The sequence below is a fragment of the Dufourea novaeangliae genome, unplaced genomic scaffold, assembly GCF_001272555.1.
Source record: "Dufourea novaeangliae isolate 0120121106 unplaced genomic scaffold, ASM127255v1 scaffold56, whole genome shotgun sequence".
NCBI classification, from domain to species: domain Eukaryota; kingdom Metazoa; phylum Arthropoda; class Insecta; order Hymenoptera; family Halictidae; genus Dufourea; species Dufourea novaeangliae.
In genome coordinates, this window is record NW_015373942.1 from 4,400,662 (window position 1) to 4,412,592 (window position 11,931).

An 11,931-nucleotide genomic window follows, 5' to 3' on the forward strand; every position below is an offset into this window, starting at 1 on the left:
TTAATAGTTTTAGTTAACAAAAAATGATTTGTTTCTTGTTTTCCCTAAAACATATTTCTAAGTTGTAACTGTGAGTTTCATTTTTCTCAATTGAAATACCATGGAAAATAAATTGTCAGTGGTTTTAATTGTTAATTGTATTCAATTGATTCAGTTATACATATGCAAATGATTTTTATGCACAACAAGACGTTAACGTGTAAGGCGCATAATGCATGAAGTTTGTACAATTATCACACGGTTATACACATCAGGTATTCTAGTGCGATCCCACAAATAGCAATTTTCTTTGCACTACTGTGTATTGTCCCATACAACGTTTATTTAACAAACGTTTGTGCAGAAATTACCATGCATCAAAACATGGCTGTACAATACCAGTGTAACCATTGTTTGACTATTATATTTTTGTGTTTTTCCACAAACTCTTGCGTCTTATGTCATCTTCATATTTAATTTGCATTTCAATTATACGCTATCGAACGATACACAAATTTAATTCAGAAATAAAACAAATTAATGTTCGTGTTGTTCTCTCAATTATTCTTTTGTAAGAATAGATAATAACGTTTTCAATATATTGGTATATTTGATTATATAATTCTACAATGTTGTAAATTTGTGCTTTACACAAATCATTTTAGAATTTTCCACGATATCCGCCACGGCCACGATAAGGTCTCCCTCCTGAATGCTTTCCTCTGTATATATGCGGTTTTACCAGGGGGCTTGATCTACCTCTTATAATTTTTCCTCTTCCATGCCAATCCGAACCTCTTTGGAATGTATGCTCCAATTCTAATTCTTCCGCCGAATCTTCTAATATCATAGGACTTTCGCCACGACTATGATCGCTTCTATTATCATGGAACTCATCACGTTCGTTTAAAGAGTGCCTGTAATTGGGCGAGTATCTATCACGACTATAATGATCTCGCATGGATCCCTTATGGCTGGAAAAATTATCCCTGTTCCTTATCGGGGATCCCAGTTTCAAGTTTCTCGGATTATGATCCATAGAAGACACGGAATCGACGTGATCACGATCATCGTTTCGTCTGGGTGGAGATGCTGTTCTGTTCCAAGTTCGTTTTTGAGAGGAATTACTTAAACTCCACCTCAAATCGTCCGCTTCTCGATATTTAGGTGTGCAATCGAATGTTTCGCGCACGTTCCAATCCAGACGATCCATGATTGGTTTTTTCTCCTCTTTATTAGCTTGTTGTAGATGTTGCGGATAAACTTGCATTTCGAAATCCACCATGGTGACAGTTGCTTGAACAAACTTCGCGCTTGTCTCTACCTCGTCAGTCTGACAAATCTTTTGATGCATCTGTACGTTAGGTTTCACCGGGGTATGGTGATGTCCTTCCTCCTCTTCCCAGCATATTTTGCTTTTGCTTCTTTGCAAAAGTATAGAATTCGACGAATATTCTTCTTTCTCGTTCTGTACACTCTCCTTCGAGGGATCGTAGAAAAATCGCCCTTTCATCTTTAAACGAGGGTCTTCGGTAGGAAGTTCGCGCAGAGCGTGTTCACAGTGGCGCATTATTTCGGGTTTGAATCCTATTACAGTAAGAAACATAAATTTACGTGGAATTGAGATGTCGCCATGTTCAGAATATATTACGTGTACATTATTTTCAAGTGGCAGCGTTATTGAAATTATGCATTTAACTTTTTCGTTTTTATTCTTTCTTAAGATGCAAGGCACCGAATAGAATTCTATGACTTCAAACATTTGAAATGTTTCTTACCTGGATATAAGACTGGTAGACTAGCTGAATCTAGAAAAGGATGTATAACAAAATTAAAAGAAAACCATAATAATATTGTAAATGCGAACTTCAATAACAGCTAGGTAAAAAAAAATATATTCGCACCTTTTGCGGAAACAGATGCTTCCAATAGACTGGATAAACTCGTCTTTTCAAATTGCTGCAAGATCAATTCATAAAACAAATATTAATTCCTCCGGGTAAAAATACAACACTTAACTGGAGACTATATGTGACAAAGCAGAAAAAAAAACATCGGACACTATATAACAATGTAAAGCAAGACATGTGAATATGTAAAAGGAACACTTTGTTACGATATGTAATACAATTACTTTTGTATCAGAGATGACTGGTGGTTCAGGTGTCTTTAGTCGTTCTTCATTTGTGAGGTGATATCCATTATAGGAATCTCGAAAGCTACGCTGTTCCCTGTAGTTCGGAGAGATTTTATCCTTGGGTTTACTCGAAAACTCGAAATTCTGTATCGGTAGGAATTGGTGCCGGAAGAAGCGGTGGTCGATGAGGAGGATGAATCGAACCCGTATTTGGTTGATTGTACATTACTGGCCCGGAAACGTATTCAGTTTGAGGTAGTGGTAGTAACGGTACAGGATCAAAATTCATCGGTTGAGGTGCATTTTCAAAATTTATGAACGGCGGGCCACCCGACGACATTGGTGGCGGCGGCGGTGGCAATCCAGATTGATGCATATAAGGTGCCATTGGCAATGGTGGTCTTGGCTCAGCATCTTGTGGATATGGAACGGGATTTATCAACGGTGGTATGCCATCCATCGGTTGGGGTGGCGCATAACCAGTATTTATATGTGATGTAACTATTGCTTCGTTCCTTAGTTGTCTCGTAAGTTCATTGATAAAAGGTGACCGCTTCCTTGTACGACGTTCTACCGATCTACTTCGACTTCGACTTCGACGTCGAGGACTATAACGTCTAATCGGTGAACGGCTGACTTTTCTCCTAATGCGTTCCACACTGCGGCTTCGTTGTCGATCCCGTGATCGACTTCTTCGGCTTAACAATTTAAAAGTTGAGTTAAAATATTCTACCACAGAAACGTACAGATTTATTAAAGTTTTTCTTATAATATAATAATAAGAACATAAATCTTACATTATGTTTGGATAATATGAAAGACATATTTTACAAGAAAACTTGACGAGGTATTATGTTCTTTTTTTCTACAATCAAAGCAAGAAAGAATATAATGTACATTTTAAAATATGGTCTTCTCACCGTTCGTGTATATTCGTACGTCTTCTGTGTCGTTCAGCGCTCCATCTTCTATCCGCACTTGTTCTTCGTTCCCAACTTAGTCGTCTGACGGGGCTTCTTCGTCGATCCGGGCTGAATCCAAATGGACTTCTCCGGACGCAGTTAAATCTTGGGCTTCTTCTTTTCTCGGGACTGAACCGCATTGGACTTCGATGTTTCTCGATGTTCATCTTGAAAGGACTTCTACAACGTTCTGGTGTCATCAACAACGGTGACTTTCGACGAGGAGAATTTAAAGAATTTAATCTAATCCTATCCGGAGTTCTACGTCGTAACGAATTTCCACCTTGACGCTCAAGACTTCTACGTCGTTCACGGTTTCTATGGACATGCATCTGTGCCTGCTCTAAACTCTGTTTCTCTGCAATGCTTTGAATGGCTTCAACTTCTGTACCCGGAGGTACAACATTGTCAGAATCTAACAGATGCTTAATAGCTTTCTCCTTCTCTGCCAAAAGTTTACTTTCATTGTCCCTTTTTGTACGTATTTTATCCCTCTCTATGTCTTTTGTGCTTTTGGAAGGATCACGTCGTGTTTCTTCATGTTTCTTCTCTTCTCTCTTTGCTCTTTCACGATTATTCGATCCTTTGTGGTCACGACGATGCCTGTCCCTATAAGTAGGCTTGTAGTCATTCTTACCTATACATTACTAATGATTTAAGGGATATTTAAGTATATTTGATAAAATATTGTGATGATATAACATACTGATGGAAATTATATACAATCGAAATGTAATTGAATCTAATTTATAATATTCTGATATTATTATAAAAATATTACATAATAAATTTAATTCTACAAAAAGATTAGTAACAATTGGAAGATAATTCTACATTGTGATGCTACCTAGAAAGACGTTTCTGTTCTTGTTCCTTGGTATGAGAGGATTTAGGATCAACTTCACGACCTTTTTCTTCATCACCTTCCCAAGCATCAACAACATCTAAGCCTTCCATGAAATCTTCATCGTCAAGGAACTCTTGAAGTTCTTCATCCGGAATTTCTTTTAAGCCTTCAATTGCACGTTGTACATCTTCGTTTGTACTCTTTAATGTAGACTCTTTCTTATTAACACTTTTTTTTTCCAATGCTTCATTTTTCACATTGCTTTTGACACTAGTATCTTTCATTTTTTGGGATGTATCACACATTTTTCTGAAAGATTAACTAAACTGCTGCATTAATTAAACAAGTCACACAAAATTGAATAAATTTTATGCTTTTCATAACAAAAATCGTATTTAGTATTTTAAAAAAAAATTATTTTTGTAATCGTCAAAGAAGAAATCGATTAATAATTTGTCAAAAGGTTACCACAATGTTATTGTGTTTTATCTCTGATTTTGTAACTTCGTGTAAGTGGTCACAACAAATTTATTTCAGTTAGACATACTTTTCGATGGTAATATATTAAACCACAGTAAACTTACACGGAATTCACATTATTGAGACTATTTAATCTCTTTCTTTCAATTTTACGCTGAACAAAATTATACTGATGTGTAGTATATCGAATACCAAATAGTAAACGCACCTCTTAACCTTTCAATGGAATATACAAAACTGATATTGACACTCTCATTACGTAAGTTGTATCTTCTTTATTTAGAATCAATATTATTTAAAAAATTGCACGTTCCTTCATTTTGTAAACAACGCATATAATACATTCCTTTTAAAAACTGAAATTAGTTGTTTGCTAGAACTCTGATCTAATGGATAACGTATGCACTTATTGTTAATAATACTTAGTACAGTTAAGTACACAACGTGTGGCGTTAATAATAGTTGAAACGCATATCAATAATAAAAATTAATAACTAACTTGATGCTTTTTAAATTCTATTATGCAGCAATACTTGAATCCGAAAAGTCCGGAACTCGCAAAGACAACATGTACCTATTCCGCCATATTAGTTACTAGTAACAGATTTGAGGTAAGGTACGGATAAAATAAGGGCAAGCTTATATGTGCCTTTGTACGTAAATAAACCAATAAGAAAACAATTCAAGATTACGTATTTTCAGCGGAAAAGTTTTAAACTAATATTTGTACTATATTATTACATGGTAAACGTATTATATTTAACTGCTATTTTTAAATTATTGAATAATAGAAGTTGAAGTTTATTCCTTATTAAAAAATAAGATTTAAGAAACATAAGGACTTTCAATAAGTGTATAAGATAATATAGTGACTCTATTTGCAAAAATAATCTGTATATACTATTTTTATCAATAATTATACATCAAAAAGTCTCTATTTAAAACATTGTATACTAATACAAAATCATTAGTTTATTGTATTTAAAAAAATTGGTAGTATATTAGTCTAACAAGGAGACGGGTTTTTACTTGTGCGAAAAACGGAATTTGAACAGTATTTAGTATAACATCGAAAAAAATAAATGCGATTAGTTTCAACAGAAATATCAAGAGTAAGAAAATTAATATAAAAATAAATCGCGAACGTACTATATTTAATACGATGGACGAAAATAAAAGGAAAATAGTAACTACAGGTTAGTAATTTTCATGTAATTTATAATAAACTTTGTTCATTTACTTTGATAGATTTACTTCTTTCTCTTTCAATCAATGTAATATTCATTGAATAAAAATCTAATTTAATTTGAGGCACAAATTAATGACAATAAATTTGAATGAATATAAATGACATTGTCCATGCTATTATTAGATCTTTTTTACTTTTAAATTTCATTTGTTTCTTAATTTACTTAAAAAATTTTCAGAATTAAGGAACATAAAGTGTGCATGTAATAACAATGATACATGTAAATAAACATCTGTATTTATTATGTTGCAATGTATTATTAAACAATATTAATTAATGGTAAACGACAATCGTAAATTATACCATACGTTTCGTAAGTTCTTTGTCGCATTTTTATAGAACATTCGCAGCATTACGGAAGGAATGCGATAAGGAAATATCTAATAAAGGTTTAAGTCCATCAAATGGAAGTTTAACCATACACACGCTTCCTGTCAATAATCGACTAGGCCTCTAAAGAAAAAACCACAGAAAATCAGACAACAGTTGTAATTAGGTAGCTTTAAATTCAAATTTCATGGTGTAAAACAACTGTTTTTTATTTTTACCGGCTACTCCTTGGACTCAAAGAACGCATTGGTGAATCTCTGTATCTTCTTCGAGATTCAGTTCTAAACTTTTCTCTATCGTCACGCCTATCTCTTTCTCTGTCCCTTTCACGGTCACGGTCACTCTCAAAATCTCTTGTATCCCTTTCTTTTCTGTCTCGGCGAACAAGTCGTGGACTACGTCCAGGACTCGGCGTACGTGACACGGAGGAATGTGAATCAGAACTATGACCTTCATAACGATGTCTTCGTTCCCTTTGTCTGAAAATGATTAATGTCGTTAATTTCGACACACAGTCATAGAATTGAAGGTCAACACATCATATACGTGTTTAAATGTATGATATCGTCTGTAACAATATTGTAACAAAAATACATAAAATTTAAAAAGTAACGATAATCTTGAAATCTCAAAAGAATATACATTGAAAAGTAGTTTTTTTTAATAGAGACATTCTTTCACTGACTAAGGAAAAAGACAAATTTGTGGACTAAAAGCAATGTAGCCTACTTTCTTCGTAACTTCAAAGACATTTCGCGAATTTCATCTTCTCGATCTTGCCGTTGTTGTTCCATTTTCTCAATCCTAAGTTGTTCAGCCTTCTTGTCAGCTTTATCTAATGAACACATTCATAATATTATAATAATGCAATATAAATTAATAATACAAACAGACTGTCCTTACATTGCTTGTTCAATAAAGCCTGCATTTTCTTCTTAAGCCGCTCCTGGGGTGTGATTTTCAGTGACTGAAAAATGTAACTCTTAAAAATCTGTTACCAATTAAAAGAATTTCTGTTAAAATATATGTAGTAAAACATGAAACGTTTCTGAAATTTTAATGTAAATTTCGCTGTGCTGGGATATAACTGCCTATAAAAGATCTTACAATAATATTGAACACAACGAAATAATTTAGAAATGAAGTTTATATTAATATTTCAGAAATTTGTTATGATATGGTATATATTCTATCTACTTATTCTAATATACAAAAAGGATATTTCGTTATAGGATATTCTCCATAATGAAATATCCTTTTATATTAATGTTTATACACGCGAAGAAAGTTGTACCACAAAAAATATGATGTCTATTCTGATAATAGTAACATTATTAGTTAAAAGAAAATAATTTTTCAACAAGAGTCCGAAAAAACTTGTTCATGGCAATGAAATTTATGATTTCAACAAATACTTTCATATGTGTGAGATTCAAATTCTTTGTGGTTTCTTATTGTTAAGTACACGAAAAGAAAAAATCAGAATGAAATAATAAAGTATGGAATTTAAACGCTTAAAAAAAAATATAATGTAAACGCTTTATATTGCCCAACAGAATAAAAACAAGTAGCACTTGCTGAAGTTCTTCGTTGAGAGGGTAGTTATATATAGAGAGTATATACTGTCTTTTATTCTCTGTGCTTTTAGTGACTAAGTAAGCGTTATGGTTCTTACTGACTTTGTGTCCGCCACCAGAATTTGTACTTAACCCTGCTTTTGGCTTGTTCCTGAAATATTAAAAGTAATACATTGTCTCTACATTGCACGAAATATTAATAATGTATCGGGTAATTTAATTATGTTATCTTACGTGCTCGAGGTATTATTAGCCGACGGTTTTGATACTGTCGTCGAGACTTTTTCTTCATTATCTGACAGTTCTAATTCTAAGCTTGATGATTTTCCACGACGACCATAGTATCTAACATTATTGCATGAAAGAAAAATATAAGGAAAAACTGTATACACAGGGAAAATAATTTCAATCTTACCGTGGCAGTGCCGGTGTTTTATTTTCAATGCTTCGGGACCGTTTGCATCTCGATTGACTCCTGGATCGTGATCTTGATCTAGATCTAGACTCCGATTTAGTTCTAGATCGAGATTTAGATACTGACTTCGATGGAGAATAATGTCTTCGGCGATAACTGTCTTTTGAATGGCTTCTGTTGTGCGACTTAGATCTTGATCTCGATTTCGATCTGGATGAACTTTTCGAGGATACACTCCTAGATCTTTTTACACGTGAACGAGACCTAGACCTCGTTTTTGATCTTGAAACGGTACGCGAACGAGACCTACTGAAACTTCTGCAACGCGACCGAGATTTACTTCGACTTCGCGGTCGTCTGGAACGACTTCTCGTTCGAGATCTCGTAACTTTTCGATGCCGTGATCGTGTTCTTCTTGATCTGAAGACGAAGGCACATTATGAACAAAGGTAACTTATACAGTTCGATCGTATCAAACAATTAAAAATTATCCATAATGATCATATTAGAGGTGACACTCAATGTATATGAATAATATAGAATATGCATGAATCTACCTCATTCTTGATGGACTTCGCTTTCTGTCTCTATTCCTATAGGATTTAGATTTATTAACAGATCGAGAACAACTTCGCGACCTTGATTTTGTAAATTTTCTATTTATTGTTCTTTCATTAAGCATCGGACTTTCTGATCTTCTTCGTCTGAGATGAGAATAATTGACTTTCCTTGAATTGGACGAAGTAACGTGGGACGAGCTTCCATGAGTTTCTTCTTCGCCACCGAAACTAGTAATATAAGTAATCTGTCCAGCATTTACAGGTGATGCAGACCGTGAACGAGACTTGGACGAAGATTTTCTATAGGGGTTGTATTCAGGACTCTCTCTCGCCGCATAACTAACAACAAATTAAATAAGAAATTAGCAAGTGTATTTGCTATATCTTTTTACAAATTTAATAATATAAACGTTGAAAACGTAACCAATTACCTGGGTGGACTCATAACTCGACCAATCATTTTTTTCTCTCTAAATGCACGTCGTTCTCTGCGTGATCTTCTACCCTATATAAATATGTTATAAAGTAATTGTAATTAATTTTTTTTTTTGTGTATCTTCATTGTATTACACAATTATAAGCAAACAAAACTATTTTACCGAGTACATGGCTTTTTCTTCTTCCTGTTTACGTGCTTGCCTTAATGTCTCAGCTTCTTCAAAATCTTGTGTTAGGAAACTAAAATAGTCAGCTCCTAAAAGCCCGTATTTTTGAGCTACTAAATTCATTTCGTGTGCTTGTGATGGTTCAATTTGAGAAACATCAACACAAATATCTGGACAAGCAAAATGGAATATGTAGACCAATAAATATGCATAAGACTTCAAATCATTCATCTACAGAATATGAACAATACCTAAATCAATGTCACTATCTTCATCGTCTCCTTTTTCTTCAGAACCAACAGTATCTAATGACTTTACTGTTTCTGGTATAGGTTCTTCAGTTTCATAATTGTATCCAATAGCTACATTGTTGCTGGATTTTTTCTTATCTCGCGCAGCATCCAATTTTGTCGACGAACCAAACTGCTCTTCCAGATGTATTTGGTGCAGAAATTTTTCTTCCGTTACTATATTGTACGATATTATTTACTAATCAGTTCCAAAAATAAAATATAAAAAGCATTAAAATAAAAACAATGCCCCACCTCCTAAAAATTCATTTTGTACGATTATACGATAGCGTTCATAATTGATATGTCTATCTTCACTAGTAAGAGCGATATCTACATCAATAGAATCTGGTGCTTCTGGTATCCAATCAAGGTGAGCACGTACATCAAAACGGTCAATAAGATTGTCTTCGTTTCCTTGCCATGGCATCCTATTTATACAATATAGGTATTGTTCTTTCATATACAATATTTATATATTTCAATATTCATATACAATATTTATATATTTCAATATTCATATACAATATTTATATATTTCAATATTCATATACAATTTTTACATAAATATTGACACGAGTCATACCAATAGGGGACAAAATTAAAAGTAATAATCTATTTCAATCATTTGAGGCAATTTCCATGTACATACTTGTATTATTATTTTAAGTTTACCCATACTTAATGAAGTTACTTTATTCAATTAAAAATTAATGTGGAACAGTGAGTGGGACGAATGTGAAATTGTTAAATAAACATTTGTATATAATTTTTACAAATATAATAAAGGAAACAGCACTGAAAGTTTTTTATGGAAAAACAAATTTTTCTGTTTATATGTGTACAGACATGTTGCTATAAAGAAATGTTATTTTAAATTATAAAATTTATATTTTTTATTTTCAGTACTTTTTTATTGATGCTTTAGTTTAAATTGTATTTTAATTTACTTATGCATAAAATAAATATGAAATGTTAATATTTACAGTACATTAAATACATTTCAACTTACATATTTGCTGGACTATCGCCTGCTGTTGCTATTGCTGGATCCAGATGTATTTTGCAAGGCCTTCCATGTAGTTGTAGAAATTGCGTGGGATCTGATTTCTACAAAAAAAAATATATGTATATACATTAGAAAAGTAGCATGTTTTCATATGTCTTAGCACAAGAAACATGCTACTCTTCGTAACACAAGTTAATATGGACTTTGATCTAAATCATGTGTACATGCAAACCTTGTACTTTTTCAATGTAAAAATTTTAAAGAATAACGAACTATCTTACAGGTATATTGTTACATTTACATGTAATTCTATATTCTATGACTAAACTATGAATGTTCATGTAAATTCAAATTTTTATGGACTAACTTATGGTAATGAGAGTTAAATAGAAATTTATATTTTCAATCGATGGTTTACTAGGTGAAGAAGAAAATCAAGTTTATGTTAAACATGATTAAAGTAGTCATGTTACTCTTTTTACACTGAGTATGTTATAAATATATAGCAACCTTGGTCTTTTTCCAATATTTTATTAAGCATACTGATTAAGAATACACTCTGCTTCATGAAATTTAATATTCATATTAAGAAAACAGAAAGCTTGTGCAATTTCAATAATATTCATACTTGTACTTCTAAATCCTTGCCATACAAAATAAAGAAGGCAGGAGGATATGTCGAATTTAAACTACGTTACCAATTTATTACAAATGTAGTTGATTATTTATATGGTAAACCTAATATTTATAGTACTTCCAACATCTACTAATTATACGACTAAGTAAAATAAATGAAGATCAAGATTTCAAAAGATTGAGGTTAATAAACCAAAGAAACCGTGAAAATGAGTTTGGTGGCAGGTAATGCTGTCTTCCAAAAACGAAATAAAAAGTGACCTATGATCGTCGTTTAATATTATATCTTACGATTTTTTCATAATAATCCCGTCGACGTTCAGCTCGGCGACGATAGTCCACCAGCATCCCACGAATTTTCTTTTCCTGTTTTCGCGCTTCATGCCACATTCTACCACCTGTTTTTTTCACGGAAAAGCTCATTTTACATGACAAACAACCAACGAATTACCACCTCAGCAAGGAACTTTCGTGTAGTTTACGGTTCTACACGGAAAATCCAAGAAATTATTAATCAACAGACTTCTCTCCCGCGAGGTAGACATATTGCATTTTACCACAAGCGCCTAAGTATCCCTATCCGAAAAATACGATCCTCGGCCGCCGAACTCACGGCGCAAACTAGCGGCCAGCGGCGAGGCTTGCGAACGCTGATTGGTGCTGCCACACATTCAGGTGTTCCGTGGATCAGGATAATTAAAACTGAAAATATACGCGCGGTAACTACTGAACACAAAAAGTAGATGTATTTGCACAAATTCGAATTTCTCAAAAGGATCCAATTTTGGGAAAGACGAAAGAGGATAAAATCTATATACCTTTTTATTCTATGTAATTATACGAAAACGTGAATGA

The 11,931-nt window shown here is 33.2% G+C and overlaps 2 protein-coding genes across 3 annotated transcripts; both read right to left on the reverse strand.

Moving 5' to 3' along the window:
* Nucleotides 1-597: 597 nt before the first annotated feature.
* Nucleotides 598-4,567, reverse strand: LOC107185755 (serine/arginine repetitive matrix protein 1-like). The gene is made up of 8 exons (XM_015573512.1): nucleotides 4,510-4,567; nucleotides 3,926-4,246; nucleotides 3,037-3,687; nucleotides 2,277-2,814; nucleotides 2,114-2,233; nucleotides 1,884-1,938; nucleotides 1,758-1,787; nucleotides 598-1,566 (listed from the first exon to the last, which is right to left on the reverse strand). The coding sequence occupies exons 2-8, from the start codon at nucleotides 4,228-4,230 to the stop codon at nucleotides 641-643; spliced, it is 2,625 nt and encodes an 874-aa protein (XP_015428998.1). The 5' UTR covers nucleotides 4,231-4,246; nucleotides 4,510-4,567; the 3' UTR covers nucleotides 598-640.
* Nucleotides 4,568-5,881: 1,314 nt separating this feature from the next.
* Nucleotides 5,882-11,646, reverse strand: LOC107185816 (CLK4-associating serine/arginine rich protein-like). Of its 2 annotated transcripts, XM_015573579.1 has the most exons (14): nucleotides 11,368-11,646; nucleotides 10,444-10,541; nucleotides 9,687-9,862; nucleotides 9,393-9,608; nucleotides 9,136-9,311; nucleotides 8,968-9,041; nucleotides 8,534-8,875; nucleotides 7,977-8,396; nucleotides 7,796-7,906; nucleotides 7,664-7,712; nucleotides 6,888-6,951; nucleotides 6,714-6,819; nucleotides 6,203-6,463; nucleotides 5,882-6,107 (listed from the first exon to the last, which is right to left on the reverse strand). In XM_015573579.1, the coding sequence occupies exons 1-14, from the start codon at nucleotides 11,497-11,499 to the stop codon at nucleotides 6,089-6,091; spliced, it is 2,244 nt and encodes a 747-aa protein (XP_015429065.1). In that variant the 5' UTR covers nucleotides 11,500-11,646; the 3' UTR covers nucleotides 5,882-6,088. The 2 variants fall into 2 exon arrangements, with proteins under 2 accessions (XP_015429065.1, XP_015429066.1); XM_015573580.1 differs by lacking the exons at nucleotides 5,882-6,107; nucleotides 6,203-6,463 and having other exon boundaries at nucleotides 6,760-6,819; nucleotides 7,660-7,712.
* Between the last annotated feature and the right edge of the window lie 285 nt (nucleotides 11,647-11,931).